Source organism: Brassica napus, chromosome C6 (assembly GCF_020379485.1).
Source record: "Brassica napus cultivar Da-Ae chromosome C6, Da-Ae, whole genome shotgun sequence".
NCBI lineage: Eukaryota > Viridiplantae > Streptophyta > Magnoliopsida > Brassicales > Brassicaceae > Brassica > Brassica napus.
Window position 1 is genome coordinate 23,058,541 of NC_063449.1, and position 24,290 is coordinate 23,082,830.

The window sequence follows — 24,290 nt, forward strand, 5'->3', positions numbered from 1 at the left end:
TATTTTTTGGTCATATATATGATTTTTTCTATTAGTTTTTAAATAAAAAATATATATATATATATATATATATATATATATATTTTATATTTTATATTCCTTAAGTTATTATTTACTAATTAAAAGATTGATGTCAGAATTTTGGTTAGATTGAAAATCAAGAATTGTTTTTTTTATGATTTATTAAATTTTTTGTTAATATAATTTGTTTAAATAATAAAATATGAGAATTTAGGATTCTTCATTAATATTTAAAAATTTATGCTTATGTGTCAAGTTTATAAATAATCTATTGATGAGGTGGTTTAAAGAGAAGAGCTGACATTCGTCTTTAGTTTCAAAAGATTGGTTATACATTTGTCTTTTTTTTGTGACAAAAAAGAAAAGAAAAAATGTTATATATATTTTTTTTATGTGTGATCTTTGTTTATATAGGATGTTAAGATATTGAGATATGAAGACATTACGGTCGACTATGCATAATAACATAGTTCTTTGTAGAGTTTTGTATTGCGGCATTCGTTCTAACTTTGCAACTATTTACTTTAATTTTAAAGTATAGGATACGGTGTTGTAGTGCCATTTTGTTTTCTTTAGGAGTGTGTGGATCGGATCTTTTAGTGATGGTAATATGTATGCTATTTTTTTATTTTTTATTTGATATATTATGTCTTGTTATTTTTTTTTTTAAAATATGTTTTGATTTTTTTTTTGACAGTCAAAAGTTTATTCTATTACTCAAGCTTGAGGTGGTCTGGATAACCAAACCGGAATAAAACAACCAATAAAAAATAACTCCCTATGGAAGGATCTTGCTGTTTTAGCTAGAAAATCTGAAATCTGATTTCGCGCCCGTGGAACATGAATGATGCTGAATTCCGGGAAGCATATCTGTAGCGTCTCTATCCTCTCCAATTCTGTTGCAAAGCTTGGCCAATCATGTGGATCTTTTATCATTGCAATCAGCTCCTTACAATCTGTCCCGAAGCGTTGACATGTTGAGTATTGAAGCATATTCTCCATTGCCCACCGCAATGCTTCTACTTCCGAATGCAAGGCTGATTCGAGTCGAGTGAAATTCTTTGTTCCCATAAGTTGAGTGTTCTCCGCGCTGTCCATCCATACCCAGCCGCAGCCACTAATGTGAGCAGAAGATGTCCAAGATCCATCTAACAAGCATATGTTATCCAAGCTTATGGCTTGGTCTACCTCAGAAATATTATCTTGTACCACTGGTTGGACCACTGGTTGTACATCGTTAGCATTAAACCAGGCCTGGCATTCACTCTCTGCATGTCGAACTAGCTCCAAGGGATCTCTATCTATACCTCTGAAGAGTTTGTCGTTCCTAGCCTTCCAAATATACCATAGCAACCAGGGATAAGGATCCCTATCTTGTTCCGGCTCAATGATGCTATTCTTTCTCCAGAACAAATAATCCATGTTCGTGTAGACGCTTGATACTGGAAATATATCCGGGCTTGTTGGAGTCGATGATAATGACCAGACTTGAAGAGCAGGCGGGTATTCAAAAAATGCATGGGTCACAGTTTCTTCTAATTCTCCGCATCTTGGACAATAGTTGTCACACCTCATATTACGTCTTGTTAAGTTCCTCGTTACTGCCACATGACCAGTTAATAGTTGCCAAATAAGATGACATATCTTGTTCGGCGCCTTTATCTTCCAAGCGAAGGTTTGAAGCTTTTTGATGCTTGGCTCTACAATTTCCTTCTCTACCGCTGGTGTTAATACATTCTGTGCCAGCCAATATCCAGATTTAACCGTATATTGGCCATTCCTTGTGTAGTTCCAACAGAAAGAATCCCGACGATGGGTTGAACTTATGGCTAAACTCCGTATGAGAGGTATGTCTCCAGGGGTAACATAATTTTCCAATAAACCAACATCCCACTCCTTCGATACCTGATCAATAAGATCACTGACTCTCATATTTGAGTGCATAACTGGCGCTACGGGGACAACTGGTCACGCAGGGGTCGTTGGAATCCATGGATCCTCCCACACCTTAACTTCGTACTCTGAATGTATCTTCTGTCTGATCCCTAGTAGTAGCAACTTCCTTGCGGCTGTAATGCTTGTCCACACATAGGATGGGCTTGTAGCATTATTCACTCTTAGTGGAGAACTCAATCTATAGTATCTTCCTCTCAATACCCGTGCAACCAGAGAATCAGGGAATTGAAGTAGCATCCATAGTTGTTTAGCCAAACGGGCCATATTGAACTCATGGATCATTCGAAAACCGATTCCACCCTCCTCTCTGGGTAAACAGACTTTTTCCCACTTCGCCCAATGTATTCCTCTTTTTGGTGGATTTGAACTCCACCAGAATTGTGCAATGGCACTGGCAAGATTTTCACATATCTCCAAAGGGAGTAGAAAAGTAGACATAACTTATGTCGGTAGAGCGAGCAGAATAGATTTAATCAACACTTCCTTCCCACCTTTGGAGAGCCATCTTCCTGTCCATCCATTCACTCTGTGCATCAACTTATCTTTCAAAAATGCAAAGAGTTTGCACTTGGAGCCACTTATGTCTTCTGGGATACCAAGGTAAGTTCCCATTCCTCCATCATTCTGTATTCCAAGCACATCTTTAAGCTCTTGTCTCGTGGTCGCATTAATCCGCTTACCAAAGAGTAAGGATGACTTATCAAAATTAATACATTGTCCAGACGCTTTGCCGTATCTCCTGACTACTTTTATTACTTCTTCACATTCACGGGGCCCCGCCTTACAGAAGAAAAGGCTATCATCAGCAAAGAGAAGGTGGGATACCGACGGACACGTGCGTGTGACACGCATCCCTGTTATCTTCCCCTGGTTCTCTGCATGATTAAGAAGGCTAACGAGCGCTTCCGTGCCTAGAATAAAAATGAAAGGAGACAAAAGATCTCCTTGGCGTAAACCTCTACCTGGAACAATATTTCCTCTTGGCTCTCCATTCATAAGGACCTTGTATTTCACCGACGTAATACAACGCATTATCCAGGCTATCCATACCTCTGAAAATCCCATTTTTCGCATCACAGCTTCAACAAAAGACCGTTCCATCCTGTCATATTCCTTGCTCATATTTGTCTTAATAGCCATCCTCTTACTACGTCCACCTAGTTTAGTCCTAAGAGCATGAAACATCTCCTGAGCAATCATAATATTATCAGAGATCTGTCTCCCAGCAACAAAGGCTGACTGTGTCTCCGATACAAGTCCTGGTAACACCCTCTTTAATCTCTGGCATAAGACCTTAGAGATTATCTTATAACTGACGTTACATAAGCTGATTGGCCTAAACTGGGACATATCATTGGGCCTTGTTGTCTTCGGAATGAGACATATATTTGTATCATTCAGTCCATCCGCCATTGTCCCCTCGAAAAGGAATTTATTAACCATAAGGGTTAGGTCATCCTTTACTATATCCCAGAATTTCTGATAAAACAGTGCAGTCATCCCATCTGGCCCGAGAGCCTTTTCTGGATGCATAGCAAAGAGTGCTAATTTGATTTCCCATTCAGAGACCGGAGCTGTAAGGTTGTTATTCATGTCTCCAGTAATCGTTGCAGGAATTTGAGAGAGAGCGTCTTCAATATCCTCAGGATCCGATGATTCAAAGATCTGTCTAAAGTAGCTAGTAGCAATGGCTACCAACCCTTCTTCATCCTCCACAATGTCTCCATTCTCGTCTAAGAGTTGTGTTATCTTATTCCTTGCTCTTCTTTGCTTGGTTAAGGCATGGAAATTTTTTGTATTTTTGTCCCCTTCCCTCAGCCAAAACACCCGGCTCTTCTGTTTCCAAAACAATTCTTCAGCTTTAAGAGCATCAGAGAATTCCTTCAACGTTCCTGCAATTTCCTCAGTTGTAGCGTTATCATTCGCGTACATGGCCTCCACTTTTTCCTTAAGCTCCTCAACTAATTTAGCCGAATTTACATTATGTTGTCTCCTCCATTCACTCAAGGCTTTTCTGCAGCTGGAAATATGTTCCATAATAGTCGCATTAGGAGGAAGATCAGGAGATTTCCATCCCTCAAGAATAACTTGCCTTAACTCCTCGTTGTCCAGCCATCTCTTATCAAACTTAAACTTTTTTGATATTCTTGTTGGCTTTGTGAGTATGTCAGCAAGAATCGGACGATGATCCGATCCCCATAACCTCATATACTTCACAGACGAATGAGGAAACTTTTCATGCCAATCTGCATTTCCCACTGCTCTATCTAAACGACATCGAACAGTTACACCTCCTGATCTCTTCCCTACCCATAAGAGCATATCCCCCGTAAAAGGGAATTCTAGCATCCCACAGTCATTAAGCATTTGCTTAAAGGGAAGGAAAGAGATATCAGGACGTTTTCGCCCTCCTTCTTTCTCATTATGACCTATGATTTCATTAAAATCACCTATCATGAACCAAGGTCCATCTCGTGTTGTTGAGAAACGCGTAAGACGTTCCCAAAATTGATCACGTCTTTCTAGCACAGGGTCCCCATAAACAAACGTCATATAGACTTTTATTCCATCAATGACTGCCTCAATGTCAATCATGCGGTTATTCAAAAACAAAACATTAACTCGAAATCCATCCATAAAAAATAACGCTAAACCTCCGCTGAGTCCAAGTGGCTCAACAGTTAACAAATGATCAAATCCTAAGTCGGCCTGAATGTTTTGCAACAGCAGCCTCCTATTCTTCGTCTCAGAAAGGAACACAAGTCCTGGGTGATGCTTCTGACACATCTCCTTAAGGCGTCGAACTGTGAGGTCGTTCCCAATCCCTCGACAGTTCCAACTGATTGTCCTCATGGATAACGATCCGATGGATATTTGGAACCCATCAAACCATCACTTTTGGATGCACTCTCCCTTGATTTCTTGGATGTGCGCCTCAACGTACCCCTCCCTCGTATCTTGCTTCCTCCTGAGGACTTAACTGTGCGTGGACGAGGGGAACCTTGACGAAGAATCTCTCTCTCTCTGCTTTGAATGCCCAAAGGAGCACTCCTCTTGGCGCCACTTCGGGAGCTCTTCTTATTACGCTGCGCCAGCATCACATTCGATGAGGCAGCTACATGACTATGCCTTGCTTTCTCATCCATCTCCCTAACTTCATCAGCCAGGAGGTCGTCATCTTGAACATCACACTCCATCATCCCCGCATCATTCGTATCCAAAATCTCCATGTCCTTCAGCGCTCCAATAATTTGGTCATTCTCGGCGCCACCATTCGCTTGTGGAGAGAATGTGAGAGACAAAGCCACATTCTTCCCTCGAATCGTGACGTTATCTTCCTGGGGAGTTAACTGATGTGATGGAGTTACAATAGTACTTGCAATCCTCATTTTACCTCCTGTTGCCTCAACCTCCATTTCATCTTGAGACCTCTCTGTACGCACCCTGCCTTGTTGATTACTCTGCAACTGTTCATAAGGAACATCGTCAACCTTAGGCGAGCTGCCTCCCTACGCATAAGCCGTATTCTTATCCTTCAACAAAGGCATATCCATCTTCTTCTCACGCCATGTTAGCTCCTCCTTTCTATCGTATGGACCACGCTGGTATCGACTACCACCATACCTATTGCCACTATGCCTCTCATCGCGTCTTCTTATTATCCTATCAGAATGTGATCGAAACCGGTCTCCAGCCCCTGTGTTACGGTTCTGATAAGCATGATCATCTTGATACCTGCCTCTAACCATAGTCTGGTTTCTCGGTGCAGACCACCTAGAAGCCATTTCTCTGTTTTCAGCCCCATTACGAGCAGGCTCAGTATCTCGTTGCAGAGACAGCTGATTATACTCATTCAACGATGGCTGGCGAGTATTACGAACCTGTGGTATCTGAACGCGAGTGAAAACTCCCCCTCTCTCCGATGATACTCGAGCTGGAGGCTCCATTGCAGGACAATATCCTTTCTCATGTGACATAAGGCCGCAGGTGGTACAATGCTTAAACAGCATGTCATACTTTATCTCTATCGTTACCTCCTCTGCATTAGGAGATTCCACCTTTCGTTTGAACTTTAACGGCCGCCTCGAATCAACCTCAATTCGCATACGACCTTCTGTAAGCTCAATGGAATCAACATCAACATGGCCAATGCGGCTACCAATATTCTTCAGGTTTGTAACCGTCCATAGGTGCAAGGGAAAGCCATAGAGCTGAACCCAAAATGGGATGATCCAAGGATAGTCATCATGGACAACTGGTTCCCACCTTACCAATACAAACATGCAGTAGTTGTAATGGAAAGGCCCCTTTTGGAGGACAGACATAAGATCTTCTTCCGTAGTGAAGTTGAATAAGAACTTCCCTTTGCCTAGATCATTCGCAGTAATACGATCTTGTAAACCCCATTGAGTTGGCATTGACTGAAGCAGTTTTTCAGCGTTTTGCATCTTCGGGTTTAGGTTCTTGCCAATCAGCGACATACGAAACTCTTTAATGACTTGAGAATCATCTTGTTCCGTTAGCTTGATCGGGTCGTCATCATCCTCATAGAGGATTCCTTTGCCTTTTAGATCCACCATATGAGCAGACCTAGTGTGGAGTGATGACCTCATACTAAGGCCAGAACGTCACCGTTAATTAGATGGATTATTCTGAGATAGATCGTCTCAGTAATGACTGCGAACGTGCAAGCTTTAATGATCAATACTTCAATGGAAATAAGCGATCAGGTAACCATCATAGATCATTACGTATGGGACACTCCAGTCGTGGATCCGATATGTAGCGTCAGAGAACTGTTATGTTGATATCAGAGATTCGGGCTCTGACGGAAGAGCAGAGCAGAGCTTCGTCAGGAGATAGAATTGAGATCACCACTACTCACCCTGAAACCGATGGAGAGTGTTGGAGAAACAAACTTGGATGCCTTTACCGTTCGCGAGAGATGACACCGGCTGATACCTACGTCTAAGAACGTAGAGACCAGATGAAGATCGAAAATCCAAGGAGAAATCCGATCTGAAAAGCCGCCTCCAAAATATGTTTTGATTAAGTAATCACTGATTGTGCTTTTTATATCATTTTCATGTTAATTTCTCTAAAGCCGAGCTTGGTAATCTTTTAAACTGTTGCTAATATTTTGGAATATTTTTTTTTTGATTTTATAATAAAATTTTTTAGTTTTATTGGGATAAAAAATTGTTTTCTGAAATATAATAAACTTATTTTGTTGCTTTTTATAACTTATTGTACTACCTATTAGATAAAATTTAAATTATTAGTGGTTTAGTATTTGCAGAATTAAAATAAAATAATTTGTTTATTAAAATATCTCGTATTGGTCTAAATATATTGCATGTTTGATGAAAAACACAAAAGCGTATAGTATTAATATATTCATAATATTTTTACTATTTGTCTTTGTCAAGTTATATTTTAATATAATTTTACTAATTTAAATTTAAAAGTTTTCATTTCATAATCTAATTTAATTAATACTAATTTACATAATTTATTTTATAATATTTAATTTTTCAAAATAAGTTTACCTGAAAAAATAAAATTGTGTTATTTACGGGGAAATTGCCAGAAATATCTCATTCTTAGTACCACTTTTCATGTTTACACTAATCACTTTCACATTCCCTTTTAAAGAAGAGTAAAAGACTTTTATACTCATAAAGTTAACTAATTTATACTTAGAGTTTAGAGTTGAGGGGTGTGGTACGATTTTTAGAATATGAAATTTAGAATTCTAATAAATATATAAATAAATACTTAAAAAATGTAATTTAAAAAAAAAAATAGTTTCAAACATAATTTTCAATTTTCAAAAAGGAATTTTGACAAAAAAAATATAAAAAAATCAAATAAAATTTTCTTATAAATAAGTTCGAATTAAAAAAGTACAATTTGAAAACATAAAATAAAAATTATTTTTATTTATTTTTATTTATTTAAATAATTATTTATTATATATATAGAGAACAAATGTATAAGAATGTCTCTTTAGTGGTGGTAAAGATAAAAGTTCCCCTTATTTATGTGCATATTCTATAAAAAATAATTCGGATATTAATGTATTTAATTATATTTATTCTTATTTTAATAATTTAATTATACTTATGTATTATAAAGAGATATGATTATATTTTTATTTTCCTTTTAAATTTTAAAATTAACAGAATATTAATTTATAATTATATGTTAACAATGTTTACTAATTTATTTATTTTAAAATATATAATAAAAGGACTTTTTAAGATTTACTGTAATTAAAGGTTTATATATTTATAGTTAAATGAAAATATATTATGAATAGTTAATTTTAATCAATTAATAAAATTCATTTGACATTATTACATTTAACAATATTATAAAAAATCAAAACTTTCAGTGGCATATCTCATAAAATACACAGTAGATATAAGTTATTTCCATAATATACTTCTGTTTTAATAGAATTGATAAAATCTATGAAATGTGAAATTATAAATATTTCCATAATATACTTCTGTTATACAAAAATCTATGAAATATGAAATTAGAAATTTCAGTAGATGTTAAAAGAGATGTAATCACTAAACTGTCAAGAGACAGAAAAGAAAAGAAAAATACGTACCAATTTAGAGAATAATCCCCTTCTATGTTTGCAACATCAGTTAAAGCTTTGGTCCATCTCAGCTTAACTTCCTTAGTTTTCCCTTCACAAGTTTTCTCAAAAATGCTTCCGAAATCCCCGTTTTGTTTCCGAACACAAGACGGATCAACTTTGTAAAAAATCGTCATCACTATCTTCCCTTGATCTTCTTTGCATTTCAAGATTTCAACCAACTCATCTAAACACCAGCTTGAAGAAGCGTATTTCTTTGAGAGCACTACCATCAGGACCCTCGATTCTCTAATGGCTTGTACGAGTTCAGGTCCAATCGTGTGGCCTCTCTCGATCTCGTGATCCTTGAACATTGTGATCCCTTTGCTTGCAAAGTGTTTATGTAAATGACTGAGGAATGATCTACGAATATCTGGGCCATGGAAGCTAGGGAAGACATGATATCTTCTGATCTGAGTCAAACAGGAAGAAGACGCCATGAGAGAAATTAAAGAAGGAGAAAGCTAGCAATGGAGGAGAAAATGGGTTACAATGAACGAATAGGTAAAGACAAAAGAAAAGAGAAACGTAGAAGTGGTTTGAATGCTCATACGTATATTAATATAACAACCTTATAAATCTTTCAAATGCTAGCAATGTAAGTCTCAAAAAAAATTGTAAATGTTTCGCAAAAGAAATAAAAAATCTTGCAAATGGGTCTTCTTAATTATCGCACACTTGTTGATTCAATTGACTTGGTTCTTTTATTATATTGTTGTTACTTCGTCACATCCTCCTTGTACCTTTAATGTGGGAGAATTTTATGCACTATTATATGTACGGCAATAAAAACAAGACTAGTTTAAAAATGACACGCTAAATATTAGTGTATGTTTCTACGACAAAGCAAAATGAAGATACACATTAAATAAAATAATAAATTAACAACAATATAACCAACTGTCATTATAAAAAAAAACTTATTTTATATGCCAATTTACAAATCAAGTCTGCTTTATTTAATAACGCCACTTAATCATAATGTCTTATTTGAAGACTAAGTCAACGTTGATTTTAAGACGACTAGGTCAATATTCTAACAAAAGTAATCTTGCTTATGTAACAAGAATAAACTTGGGTCAATTTCATGCACAACCAAAATCTAATGGAAATAAGAAAATAATATTGATTTTAACGTTATTAACTTATCAACATTTTACCTTTGGCAAGTATCCGGTGAAAAAGAAAAAGAATGAATAACATCGTTGATCGTAGCTATGAACTCAAATGAAAAAGAAAAAGAATGGATAACAAGTTTGTCTATTCTGTTTAAAGCATAAAGGTGACTAAATCTATTCTTTTTATATTGGGCTCGGAGTCTATTATGTTTAACTACTTATATAGAAAGAGACATACAAACAAAACAGAAGAAGAACACATAATATGTAAAAATATGTACAGGATACTCGCTGTAAGTTGAGACAAATGTTTAAGTCTATTCTGTATACATAGGACTCCTGCATCTATTCTGCTTGAAGCACATATAGAAAGATACATACGAGCATTAGGACTGGGCAAATAAACCGAACCCGAAAACCCGAACCGAATCCGATCCGATAAAAATGAATCCGAACCGATCCGAACCCGGCATAAATACCGAATGGATATTGTTTTATTGTATTTCGGGTTATGGGTATTATCCGGACCGAACCCGAACCTAAATGGATATCCGATAGAACCCGAAACATTCAAAATTTCCAAAAATAACTTGTGCCAAACATGATCTCAATTCCTAATATGTATTCAAAAGATATTGAACATCTAAAATAATTACCTATTATATGAAGATTGATGGTTGAAGGTGGCGGTTGAAGGTTGAAGTTTTTAGATTTTGGTTTTGTTTTCATTGAATAATGTTTTTTATTTCATGAGAACTTGGTTTTCGTTTTATGCTTTCATTTATTTGGTTTTCTTTCGATCAATAACTATGTTTACCTTTTATTTGATTTTGAATGATCACATTTGATGTTCCTTTTTTTTTTGAACCGATTTTATTTATGTTTTGGTTACAAAATAGGTACAAATCAAGTATTTTAAAACCGAAGAACCAATTTTACTTATTTTTTGGTTACGAAGTAGATATAAATCAGGTACATTTAAATCGAAGAACCGATTGAGACCCGAATCCGAAAGTACATCGGGTTGTACCGGTTCTTTGAAGATTTACTAACCCCGACCCGAACCCGATAGAACCCGAACCGGTCCCGAACTGAATTTTCATATAACCCGAATGGAGCTGATTTTGATAAACCCAAAAAACCGAAATCCGATTGGACTAAACCGAAACCCGATTGGGACCCTGAATGCCATGCCTAACGAGCATGGTAGAAAAGACTGCATTATATGAATAAAGCATAGTCTATTCTATTTTAATTTATAAAGCAATATGCTATATACAACATATGATGTACATTGTGCATATTTTATTTTTCCTTTTATTAAACAACAACAAGAAATATTCTATTTTAACCATACCAACATGCAGATATCGCAAATCTATTCCATTTTATTCGAGTAACAATGCCGATTCGAAAGTTGAATATAAATCAGACAAAAGCCTTTACATTTTTGGTGTAATAGGTTTAAACATAGTAAATCTCACATACAACATAAAAACACTTCTATTTCATATTTTTCAAATCTTGTCAACTGGTTCACACAGTAACATAAAAGACTAGAAAGTTTAACATAATCAGAGATAATAAGATAACAATCAGAATTCACAGTGTTGATTTTTTTTCCGCAACTAAGTCAAATCGGCAACCGTTACTTCCACTTGACGAATCTCATGTTCTAGCGTCCTTGCGACCGTAGAGAGCAGAATCTGAGAAGCTTCCCTGTCCGGCACCGAGAAAGGCTTCGAATACGATCTGCTGTTCAAGGAAAATACTTCAGGAATTCAGTTGGTAATGCCGTCGTCTAGAAAATCAGAGAAGGGAACTTTAAACTTCCAAAAAGTTTCCAAAAAAAAAATTATTTGGAGAAGGGTGTGAAAATAACGAGATGCCACAAATTATTCTTTTAAACTAATTAGTAATTTAACATTTTTATTGCAGGTGTTACCGGTTAGATACCAAGGTATAAATGCAATATTATTAACCCAAATTTATTCTCGTTACATAAGCAAGATTATTTTTGTTAGAATATTGACCTAGTCGTCTTAAAATCAACGTTGACTTAGTCCGTCTAATAAGACATTTTGATTAAGTGGCCAAACGTTTTTATTATAAAAAAATAATAAAAAATAGATACAATATTATATAAATACACTCTGTATAGGAGCAAATTAGGAAAAATGGTCAGACGGTGAATTATAATATTTTTGAACGTCATAAAATTATAATATTTTTGAACGTCATACGGTGCTATTTTCTAATAAACTTAGTGTCCATATAAAACAAATTTACTCCATTTATGAAGATAATGTATCAAAGTTGAAAGTTAAAAATGTCTGTAGTAGCTTCCTACATTTAGATGATGGTGTAGAAACGTGAATCTTTAGAAGCACCAAGAGAGATCGTAGAAATCTTGTTGATCTCAAAAAATTTCTGTTCTTTCTCGAATAACTCGATGTGAAAGATAAAAAAATGTTACGTAGTTGCTGCACTCTTTCATACAACACTCATTTTATGAAAAATTTGTATCAGAAGAAGGAAGATCCATCAAACTCATAAAAATAAGATTTATTGGGTTCACCCTGGTCGTCACCCCCTAGGGTGAACTTCTAGATTCACCAATTAATAGCATTTTATTATTTCATATTTGATATTTAAAAAAAAAACAAATATTATCAAGTTATATTATGTTTTTAAAATAAAAAGTAAAAATATAAATAAAAAATAGTAGTAGTCACAAAAAAAAAAAAATTAAAAAAAAATATTTTTAACGTCGTCAGCAAAACACTAAACCTTAAATCCTAAACTCTAAACCTTTGGGTAAACCCTAAACCCTTGGATAAATCCTAAACTTTAAATCAAAAACACTAAACACTAAAATACTCAAGGGTTTAGAGTTTTAGGATTTAGGGTTTAGAGTTTAGTGTTTTTGATTTAGAGTTTAAGATTTATCCAAGGAGTTAGGATTTACCCAAAAGTTTAGGATTTAGATTTAGGGTTTAGTTTTTTGCTGACAACGTTATAAATATTTTAAAAAAAAATTCTTTGTTTTTGTAACAAGTATTATTTTTTATTTATTTTTTTACCTTTTTATTTTAAAAACATAATAGAACTTGACAATATTTTATTTCTTTTCAAAGATATCGAATATGAAATAACAAAATCCTATTGATACCACCTAGGGTGAACCAAAAATAACACTAAAAATAATGAGAGTCACTGTCTCAATTATCGTAGCATTCAAGAGATTCAGATTCTTTCCAATAAAAAGAATAGCCCCAATTTAGGGCTACACAAAATATTCATAAATTTTGATTCGATTTATTATCCATTTTAATTTAAACATGAAAATCAGAATATCTATAATTCTATGAAGCAAAACAAATACTAATATGTCTTATCCATAAAAAACAAACCATATCACAAATACTAATATTTTTAGAAACGGATATCCGATCCGATCCGTTATATGCACAAATATACATATATATATATATATAAATGATTATATACAAATTATGTAATAATTTTATTCATCAAATGGATTGTTTTAGTCCTTAAAGTTTTAAAAAGTAAATAAATCTTTTATTTTTGTAATAAATATTACAATTTATATTAGTTTTGTTATTTTTAATTTAGTTTTTAATTTTTTTTGTTTATATGGATGGAATCGAATATCTGGTTAAAATATATTTTTTTTTGGATATCCGGATAATATCAGAGTAGTTGCTGATCGAATCAAATCGAATAATTGATTATTCGAAAAAACAGACCGAATCACAAATATTTCCAAAAATGTATACCCACCACTATTCAATACCATCTTCTTTAGGTTTGATTGTATATATTGTTATCAGATTTTATAGATCTATTTGAATTCATACCGGTTGGGAGTCTGCAAATCGATATATACTTTCACACTGAAATCGATATATATATATATATATATATATATACACAAACACCGGCATCACTTCTAGTCATAATGTAACGCCTGTCCCAGTCACTATGACCCTCTTGTACCTTAACTTTAAATACAAGAAACATCTGCATGCACTAAAAGGAGAAAAGAAGAAATGAATAACATAAAGTCATTCAGTGAGAAGGGTCTTGTTTTCCCGCATCACTTCTAACACAACTAACCAATTTGCATGAAAAATACTATTCCTATAACATACATCACCCACCATGCTAAACAATCAACACTCATATAACATCATTCATATCAACATATTTTGGTAAACTGCAGCAGACATGAGTCCCCTACTCTTTATTTCAAAACAAAATCAACAACTACAGGCAAACTCGCCGAGTTCTAGACACCCCATTACAATCCTCCAACAAAACAGAAGCAACATGCTCTGCAGCCGACTCAAAATAATGTAACCCAAACGGTAATGACAACGCATAGTTAGCTAATCCATCTGCTAGACGATTAGCTTCCCTATACACTTGAGAAAATTTGACTAACCAGTCTCTTGAAATGAAGCCATAGCACAAACGTACTAGGAAGGACAAAGGATGCGCATCATGAATCCCTGTCTGAAGAAAGCCCACCACACTTTCTGAATCTACTTCTACCTCCAGCCGCCGAATGCCACGATCCCATGCTATGCACAGGCCGTAGTAAACACCCCACAATTCTGCCAAAGGAGCAGAGCAAATGCCAATATTGATCGCAAAACCCCCTTCCCACATCCCGCACTCGCCCCGCACAACCCCTCCCGCAGTAGCCAGTCCAGGATTACCTCTAGCTGCTCCATCCGTATTCAATTTATACCAGCCACTCCCAGGCGCTGCCATGCTATCTGCTTCTCTACCCGACCCCCAACAATTGGTCGCTCTCTTAGATTCTTATTCTCTTCCATCACTTCTCGGGCTCTGTCTCTAACAATTCTCATATGATAACCATATATAATAATAATGATAATATGACAACATGGGTTAGTCGTCACTCGAAAGATCATATGCTAATTTGGGCTCATCAGCCGGTTTACGAATATATTCCCTTTCTCAATCCGACTTTACACAAGTCAAATATACTAACCATATTCCCAACTTATCACTAACATCATACTTCATCAGTTATCAACTAGCATATCATCATCAACATTTATCATCACAAATAGTTATCATGCATCAATCACATCGACCTCCTAACCTAGCATTTACCACATACAATTTGTCTATTAGTATCAAAAATCCACATATCACATCCTCGCTTTTGCCTTAAAGGTTAAAAATGGATTCTGAAAAGTAGTGATCAAAGTGGTTGATCAATATTCTCGCGATTTAAAACTGTGTTTGCGTACAAAAATGACATTATACACATTATATAAATAAATCATATATGAAATAAATTTATTTAAAATATAATATAAAACTGCTATTAATAATTTATGATGAGAATTTACAAAATGGCCTAAAATTTTAAAATTAAGTAATATCATATATATTATTTATGTTAGCTATCATACAAAAAGTAACACAAATTCATTGATATTATCATATACACACTACAAAAATGATAAAACATCGTTTGATTTTTCAAATATAAATATAGACAAAAATATATTTTTTAATATGTTGAATTTTTATTAAAAATATGGACGATTCTCTCAAATAGATTCTTTTCAATTTTTTAACACAAAAAGAGCCCTCAAAGATTAAAATGACCAATATGTTTAAAGAAGCAAAAAGGAGAAATCGTGTTTTTCAGGAACTTCTCTTGAGGATATGTGATCAACGGCCACCTGTCTATGACTCTGGTCCAGATATTATCCTATGGAAACATGCGCAGGATGACTACCAGAAGACTTTTTCGACACGCGCGACTTGGGAGCAATTAAGAGTGAAGCGGGAAAAGGTTGATTGGAGTGATGTTGTATGGTTTAAGCAGGCAGTGCCGCAATTCTCTTTTATTACTTGGCTTGCGATCAAGAATCGCCTGTCAACAGGAGATCGTATGAGGATGTGGGGAGTGCAGCAAGATTGTATGCTGTGTGGGGAGAAGAATGAGACTAGAGACCATCATTTCTTCGCCTGCCCATATAGCTACATGGTTTGGGTTACAGTAACTGGAGCTCTATTGGGAACTCTCATTACCCCTGACTGGACGGACACTATGGAGAGATTGCAGAGAGATCGTGTGGCCACGATGGATAAAGTATTGGCGAAGATGGCTTTTCAGACGACAATCTATCATATATGGCGGGAGAGGAATGCACGGAGGCATAGGAAAACCTGGATACAGATGGCACAACTGGCTCACCAGATTGATAAGACAAAGAGAAACATAATATCTTCTTTGATATATCGTTTTGGAAGCAGACTAGAGGGACTCATGAGGCGCTGGTTTGAGGTCACCACTTGATCCTTTGGACATTTTTCACTTATAGTTTTTTTTTTATTTCAGCCACTCTTTTCTGCTTTAGCTATGTAGTATATTTAGTTTTTACTACACCCCTCATGTAAATGCCTATTCTTTTGTTCATTATCAATAAATTTAAAATTTCATCAAAAAAAAGAAAGCAAAAAAATCTTATATACCCTTCATATATAAATACAGATAATAAAAAAACCAAAAAAAAAAAATGATTTTTTTAAGGTTTGAACTATATGTTTTCAAATTCGAATTTTTTTATAAAAAAATAATTCAAAAACCCTTTTTCGATTTTTTTTATTTTAAAATTTTTTGTTTTCAAATTTTTTTTCGAAATTCGAAAGCTTTTTGAAACTATTTTTAAAACTTTTATTTTTTAACTTTAATATTTATTTTTTTTAAAAATTTTAAACATCACTCTCAAATTAACTATATGGGTATAAGTGTATTTTTTTTTATTGAAACATTTTGATCATTTTAATCTTTGGAGTCTATATTTGTGACAAAAACTTTTTTAATATTAAGATATCTTAGGAATTTTTTCTTAAAATATTCTCATGTTTTTAAAAGCATCATTGAAATCTAGTTATTTCTGGTATCTCTAAATATAAATAGCAAACTAAAATCTTTGAAGAGCATATTTGGTCACATGAGGTCGAAAGGAATAAAGAGCCGCCTTTGTCAATCACTCCTTGTCGTCGATTTCCCTCCGTGGTGGGCCGTGCGTCTCACCTCCTCTGCCACGTGAGGGAGGCTCTCCTCCTCTTCTTTTTAATCTAGTTTTTTTTATGGTTTCTTATCTAGTTGGGTGACGATCTCAGTCAAGATCCTCCGAGTGTGAGTCAAGTCCAGTTCATGTTCAGGCAGTTTGTGCTTGTTCGGTGGTGCCGATTTTCGTCGAGAGGGTATTGGAATTTTTTGCGGTTGAATCATAGTTATGTCCCTTAAGTCATCAAAAGTTGGGTGAGTCTTGGTAGAGGAGATAGATGTGGTGGTAGCCACTGCTTAGTCGATTTGATTTTCTGTGCTCCCTATTGTGTCTTCTGCTTGTCTGAGCTCCTCGTTTGAGGAGTGTCTCTAGCTCTCTTGCTTAGTTTCAGGTAAAGTTTTGGTTCAGAGAGTTGGGTTCAGAGATGAGTCTGGCACGAGGACCTGTTGACGGTGCGGTGTAGCTGATGGGGACAGTGCATGTGCTTTCGCTGACGTCATAAATTTTCCAGATTTTCTTCAGCTCTAGTTCTTTTGCTGCTCATCGTTTCTTTAGGAGTGTTTTGTTCTTGGTTGGGTCGTTGTTTCAACTGGGTGTTTGCGGGGGCATGTTCAGATGCCTCTATTCTGAGGTTGGATGCCCTCCTGGCCTCCTTCAATGATTGTTTCTCAGATGGTGTTTTCGAGGTTATGGCTTTCTCTAATTGGTTCTGGTTTTGTTTGGAGTTGTTTGTTTCTATGGCCTTGTTCTACAATGGTGAAGCGTTTTGAGAATCCTTGTTATGCTTTTGGCTTCTCCATGGTGAAAATATATGGTTATGAGGCGTGATTTTATTCGATCTGCTGTTAGGATTGGTGGATAAACCTTTTCTGTCTTTCGGATTGGTTGTCAAGCCGTTCACGTGTTGTTGGTCTTTCGTGATGGGATGCCCGTCCTCGTTTCATCTGGTTGTTTCTTTGAAGTCTCTGGTGGTCTAAGGTTCATGATCTATCCTCTCCTTATTTTCTTAGAATTCTCAGTAACTTTGGTCGTTAATTTTCAAACTTTCAATAGCTTCTTATATGTGTCGTTTCTAGTTCTTTTCTTTGGGATTTAGCTTTTGAAGAGATTTAGCTTTTTTTCATTCAGTTTCTGTATTAAATTTTGTATTACAACCTTTGAATGAATACTAATCCATCTAAACTATTAAAACAAAAATACATTTTGTATTTAGTCCTGAGCTTTCCTCAATAATTACAATGACATGCTACTAGAATAAACTGTAATTAATACCATTACCAAAACCGGAATTCATTAAAGCAGTAAATCACTCTTCACCTCTTCCCTTAACCAATTCTCTCTCTTTCACGGACCTTAGTGACCATGAACCGGTAACCGTTGCTGGGGACAATCAGATTATTGGTGCACTGAATGATATGGAGATTGAGGATAATCAGGATGATGGAATGATGGAATGTGAAGGGATGGATGAGGACTTACTTGGTATAGACCTCAAAGATATGGAGGAGAGAGAGGCGCTCCAGGTTGTGAGCAAGGCAACGTCGGGGCATGTAACCTCAGGGACTGATATTAAAGTGTTGAAGAGCAGTCGACAAGGTACTAAGGTGAATGTCCCATTGGGCCTTCAGAAAAAGAAGTTTGAGATTCTCCGTCGGGGATCTCCTCGGAAGCCTTCCTCTTCGTCTCAAGGAGCCCATACGGCTAGAGACTCGACTAGGTCAAGGAAACATAGTCAGAGTTCGAAGAAACAGAGAGGTAGTGTGTCCAAAGGTGATGGGTTGATGGGTACCAAAAACTCATCACAACCCATCACAGGATTATAGATGAGGACGCTCAGTTGGAACTGTCGGGGGATTGGAAACGACCTCACAGTTCGACGCCTTACGAAGATGTGTCAGAAGCATCTCCCAGGATTTGTGTTTCTTTCTGAGACGAAGAATAAAAGGCCGCTGTTGCAGAACATTCAGGCCAATTTAGGATTTGATCATTTATTTACTGTTGAGCCACTTGGTCTCAGCGGAGGTTTAGCTTTATTTTTTATGGATGAATTTCAAGTTAATGTTTTATTTTCGAATAACAGAATGATTGACATTGAGGCAGTCATTGATGGAATAAAAGTTTTTATGACGTTTGTTTATGGTGACCTTGTTTTGGAACGAAGAGATCAAGTTTGGGAACGTCGTACGCGTTTCTCAACAACTAGAACTGGACCTTGGTTCATGATTGGAGACTTCAATAAAATCACGGGTCACAATGAGAAGGAAGGAGGGAGACAGCGTTCAGATAGCTCGTTCCTATCCTTTAAGCAAATGCTTACAGATTGTGGGATGTTAGAGTTTTCTTTTACGGGGGACATGCTTTCATGGGTAGGGAAGAGAGCAGGACGTGTAACTGTTCGATGTCGTCTAGACAGAGCAGTAGGCAATGCTGATTGGCATGAGAAGTTCCCACACTCTAATGTCAAGTACTTGAGATTATGGGGATCGGATCATCGTCCGATTCTTGTAGATATACTGACAAAGCCAACGAGAAGATCAATGAAATTCAAATTTGATAGGAGATGGCTAGACAATGAGGAACTGAGGCAAATCATTCTTGAGGGATGGAAATCTCCTGATTTACCCCCCAATGCGAATATAATGGAACATATCTCTAGTTGTCGAAAAGCTTTGAGTGAGTGGAGGAAACAACACAACATCAATTCGGCAAAGCTAGTGGAGGAGTTAAAGGAGAAAGTTGAGGGTTTATATGCAGACGACAATGCGACGACGGAGGAAATTGCAGCAGCGTTGAAGGAATTATCTGATGCTCTTAAGGCAGAAGAAATGTTCTGGAAACAAAAGAGTAGAGTGTTTTGGCTGAGAGAGGGAGATAAAAATACCAAATATTTTCATGCCTTAACGAAGCAAAGGAGAGCAAGGAACAAAATCACGCAGCTTCTGGATGTTAATGGTACTATAGTTGAGGATGAGGAAGGACTGGTAGCCATTGCTACTAGTTATTTTCGACAAATCTTTGAGTCATCTACACCAGAAGACATTGAAGAGGCGCTATCTGAAGTTCCTACGACGATTACAGGAACAATGAATGACAGCCTCACAGCTCCTGTTTCAGAATGGGAGGTTAAATTAGTTTTCTTTGCTATGCATCCAGATAAGGCACCGGGACCAGATGGGATGACTGCGCTTTTTTACCAACAGTTTTGGGATATAGTCAAGCAGGATTTAACTCTTATGGTGTATAAATTCATGTTTGAAGGACATGTAGCCAATAGTCTGAATGATACAAACATATGCCTTATCCCGAAAACAACTAAGCCTAATGATATGGCTCAGTTCCGACCCATAAGCTTGTGCAATGTTAGCTACAAGATCGTCTCGAAAGTCTTATGCCAGAGACTAAAGAAAGTCTTGCCAGGTTTGATATCAGAAACCCAGTCAGCCTTTGTTGCTGGAAGACAGATTTCAGATAATATCATGATTGCTCAAGAGATGTTTCATGCCCTACGAACAAAGCCGAGTGGACGTAATAAGAGGATGGCCATCAAGATAGATATGAGTAAGGCATATGATAGGATGGAATGGTCGTTTATCGAAGCTGTGATGCGTAAGATGGGATTATCTGAGACATGGATCACCTGGATTATGAGGTGCATTACGTCGGTCAAATACAAAGTTCTCATGAATGGGCAGCCAAGAGGAAATATTGTTCCAGGTAGAAGCCTGCCTCAAGGAGATCCTTTGTCTCCTTTCATTTTTATTTTGTGCACGGAAGCGCTCGTTAGCCTTCTCAATCATGCAGAGAACCAAGAGAAGATAGCGGGGATGCGTATTACACGCGCATGTCCTTCGGTATCCCACCTTCTCTTTGCTGATGATGGCCTTTTCTTCTGTAAGGCGGAGCCCCGTGAATGTGAAGAAGTAATGAAAGTAGTCAGGAAATATGGTAAAGCATCTGGCCAATGTATAAACTTTTACAAGTCTTCCTTACTCTTTGGTAAGAGGATTAATGCAGCCACCCGGCAAGAGGTTAAAGATACACTTGGAATACACAATGATGGAGGGATGGGAAAGTATTTGGGGATCCCAGAGGATATTAGTGGCTCTAAATGTAAACTTTTTGCATTTCTAAAGGATAATCTGATGCATAGAGTCAATGGATGGACTGGTCGATGGCTCTCAAAAGGAGGAAAGGAAGTAATGATCAAATCCATTTTACTAGCTCTTCCGACATACGTTATGTCGACGTTTCTGCTCCCATTGGAGATCTGTGAAAACCTCGCTAGTGCCATTGCACAATTTTGGTGGAGCTCGAATCCTCCAAAAAGAGGGATACACTGGGCGAAATGGGACAAGGTTTGTTTACCCAAAGAAGAGGGCGGTATTGGCTTCCGACTAATTCATGAGTTCAATTTAGCACTACTGGCAAAGCAATTATGGAGACTGGTCCAATACCTTGATTCACTGGTTTCCCGAGTATTAGGGGGGCGATATTATGGGATGACCTCGCCATTGAGGGCAACCTCTGCTAGCAGCCCATCATATGTGTGGACAAGCATCTCCGCAGCAAGGAAGCTTTTACTGCTAGGAATCAGACAGAAGATTCACTCTGGTTACGACGTCAGGGCATGGGAGGATCCGTGGATTCCAACGACACCTGCTAGACCGGCTAGACCTATAGCCCCTATGATGAACCTAAACATGAGAGTCAGTGACATCATTAATCAGGAATCAAAGGAGTGGGATGTAGGATTACTAGATGATTATGTCCATCCTGATGATATACCTCTCATCCGCAGTATGGCTATAAGCTCTACTCACCGTCGAGATACTTTTTGTTGGAACTACACGAGAAATGGCCAATACACAGTCAAGTCTGGATACTGGGTTTCTCAGAACCTATTGAAGCAAGAAGAGGAAAAAGAAATATTAGAGCCAAGTATCACTAAACTTCAAGCCTTTGCTTGGAAGTTGAAAGTGCCAAGGAAGATGTGCCATCTTATATGGCAATTGATCACGGGTCAGGTAGCAGTAACGAGGAATCTAGTAAGGCGTAATATGAGGTGCGATAATTATTGCCCAAGGTGTGGGGAAATAGAGGAATCTGTAACTCATGCAATATTTGAATGCCCTCCAGCATTGCAAGTATGGTCTTTATCGGTAACTCCTACAAGTCCAGGTATATTCCCAGTGGCGAGCGTCTACACAAACATGGACTATCTTTTCTGGAGGAAAAATAATATCATTGTACCAGACCAAGACAGGGATCCTTATCCCTGGATAATATGGTATATTTGGAAGGCTCGCAATGATAAGCTTTTCAGGGGTATAGATAGAGACCCTTTGGAACTCGTTCGATACGCAGAGAGTGAATGCCAAGCCTTGTTTAACGCAAATGAGATGATACCGCCACAAGTCCGGGACAGCAATAATGATGTAAACCAAGTCTTAAGCTTGGGTAATATTTGCTTGCTAGATGGATCTTAGACAGCTTCTGATCGCTTTAGTGGATGTGGATGAGTCTGGATGGATAGTAGGGAGGACATACAACTTATGGGAACACGAAACTTTACTCGATGTGAATCAGCGTTGCATTAGAAGCGCTGCGATGGGCGATGGAGAACATGCTTCAACACTCGCCGTGCCAGAGCTTTGGAACGGACTGCAAAGAGCTGATCGCAATGATAAATGAACCCCAGAAGTGGCCAAGATTTGCGACAGAGCTGGAGAAGATAGAGACGCTGCAGATTTGTTTTCCGGATTTCAAAATCACCCATGTACCACGTCTGTGCAATCAGTTTCCTGATTTTTTAGCTAAGACTGCTAGGAGCTTTCATAGGGAGCTACTTTTCATTGTTCTATTCCGGTCTGGTTACCCAGACCACCTCAAGTTTGAGTAATAGAATGGCCGTTTGACGTCAAAAAAAAAAAAACCAATTCTAACTTTTTTATATATTTGGAAACAAACCACAAAATAAGATGACATCCTTCCAACAACGCTTCTTTCGTTTTCTTCTCTACGTTTACCCAAAGAACATTCCAAGTTTATGCTCTGTAATCTTGACCCCCATAAGTGCTCTATCTTTCAAGTTAAAAAAGTTTATTTACTCCTTTCTATATTTTAAATTAAATAACAATATATTATTATTAACCTTCTCAACCATTAAGCTCTGTCTCTGCAACCCCAAGCTTTATATAAAAACAATCCGTTTAATAACACCCAGTAGAAAGAAGAAAACAATATGTACCAGAGAGAGCTCAATGACCATCAAAGTGCAGCAACAAACACATTGCTTGATCACAAAATCTATAACAAAATCCCCTAAATTCAAGATTTAACACATCGAATACTGATTCTTACTCCTGTTTTGAATATAGTTTTCAGAGTTCAAAAGATATTTATACACAGTTTAATTGCTTCTGTTTAATACACAGTTTAATTGCTTCTGTTTTCAGAATATTTCGAGAATTAGCAGATAGTGTTTGGTTTCTTAAATCAGAATTACCAAAAACTAGTTTTGGTTTATTTTTCTACCGTGTCGATTATTAAACCGGTTTCATTATACCACCATTTTAATATGTATATAAGCTTGAAATAATAAATCGAGAGGATTTCCGATGGAGTTGTGGATTCGTATCCACCACATCCCAGTGATCTTCTTTACTACCAGAACTATGGATACTCTAGCCTCGGAGATCTGTCATGTTAAAGAGATTGCCTATGATCCAAAAGTCTTACAGACTAAGGATTATATTAGGGCGTTGACTACTTTCAACACAAACAATCCATTGAAAGCCACTAGGAAGCTCAACATGCCAGAAGGCGGTACGGTGACAATAGAGTTTGAGTATGAGAAAATCAACAAGCGTTGCTTCCATTGTTTGCGTCTCACCCATGAGAAAATCAGATGCCCTTATCTGAAAAAAGGAATAACAGAGGAGGCCAGAGCAATTTGGGTATGAACTCTCATGCAGTAGCTACAGCTGTAGTAGTACCGAGAGATGGTCCACCTGGGTTTCCAGATCTTTTTCCTGAACTCTCCAAAGAAGATCACAAAATGGCGATGATGTATATATCGCACTCTGATGCTACGAAACGGCTTGCTCGAATTCAACGTGTGAGACAAGGAATTGCAGACAACCAAGCAGAGTCTTCTTTACGACTAACGAAAATCACGAAAGAGTTAGACAAAGGGAACGGACATGTGTACTCTTACAAGGAACAATATTCTAGAGATGATAGCTTAAACTATGGAGGCTTGGTCATTCGCCGGAAAATTGATGATGGAAGTGATGGCGAGACAAAGTCGTCGGCTTCTAAGATCTCGGTTCACTCCTCACCTGTGGTCCACTCGGGTTTTCAGCTAGGCCCTTCTTCGGAGGGGCGAGTCTTAAGGAAACCAGGCAACAACGGGTCACAGCGGAAACGCCCTTCTTCCTGGAAAAGAAAATCCCT

At 36.9% G+C, this 24,290-nt stretch overlaps 2 protein-coding genes across 2 annotated transcripts; both read left to right on the forward strand.

Moving 5' to 3' along the window:
* Positions 1 to 15,415: 15,415 nt before the first annotated feature.
* LOC106448151 lies at positions 15,416 to 16,117 on the forward strand. The gene has a single exon (XM_013890074.1). It carries the CDS (start codon positions 15,416 to 15,418, stop codon positions 16,115 to 16,117), a length of 702 nt encoding a protein of 233 aa, XP_013745528.1.
* A 2,841-nt stretch (positions 16,118 to 18,958) lies between these two features.
* LOC125588412 lies at positions 18,959 to 22,526 on the forward strand. The gene is made up of 3 exons (XM_048759744.1): positions 18,959 to 20,549; positions 20,850 to 22,249; positions 22,311 to 22,526. The coding sequence occupies exons 1-3, from the start codon at positions 18,959 to 18,961 to the stop codon at positions 22,524 to 22,526; spliced, it is 3,207 nt and encodes a 1,068-aa protein (XP_048615701.1).
* The last annotated feature ends 1,764 nt before the right edge of the window (positions 22,527 to 24,290 follow it).

Bases quoted from the DNA above. Each gene is read 5' to 3' on its own strand.
- LOC125588412 (XM_048759744.1), top strand. From the start codon at position 18,959: ATGACGTTTGTTTATGGTGACCTTGTTTTGGAACGAAGAGATCAAGTT. The intron at 20,550-20,849 runs GTAGAAGCCTGC...GGATTAATGCAG, and splicing joins AAGAGGAAATATTGTTCCAG to CCACCCGGCAAGAGGTTAAA. The intron at 22,250-22,310 runs GTCCGGGACAGC...TTTGCTTGCTAG, and splicing joins ATGAGATGATACCGCCACAA to ATGGATCTTAGACAGCTTCT.
- LOC106448151 (XM_013890074.1), top strand. From the start codon at position 15,416: ATGACCAATATGTTTAAAGAAGCAAAAAGGAGAAATCGTGTTTTTCAG.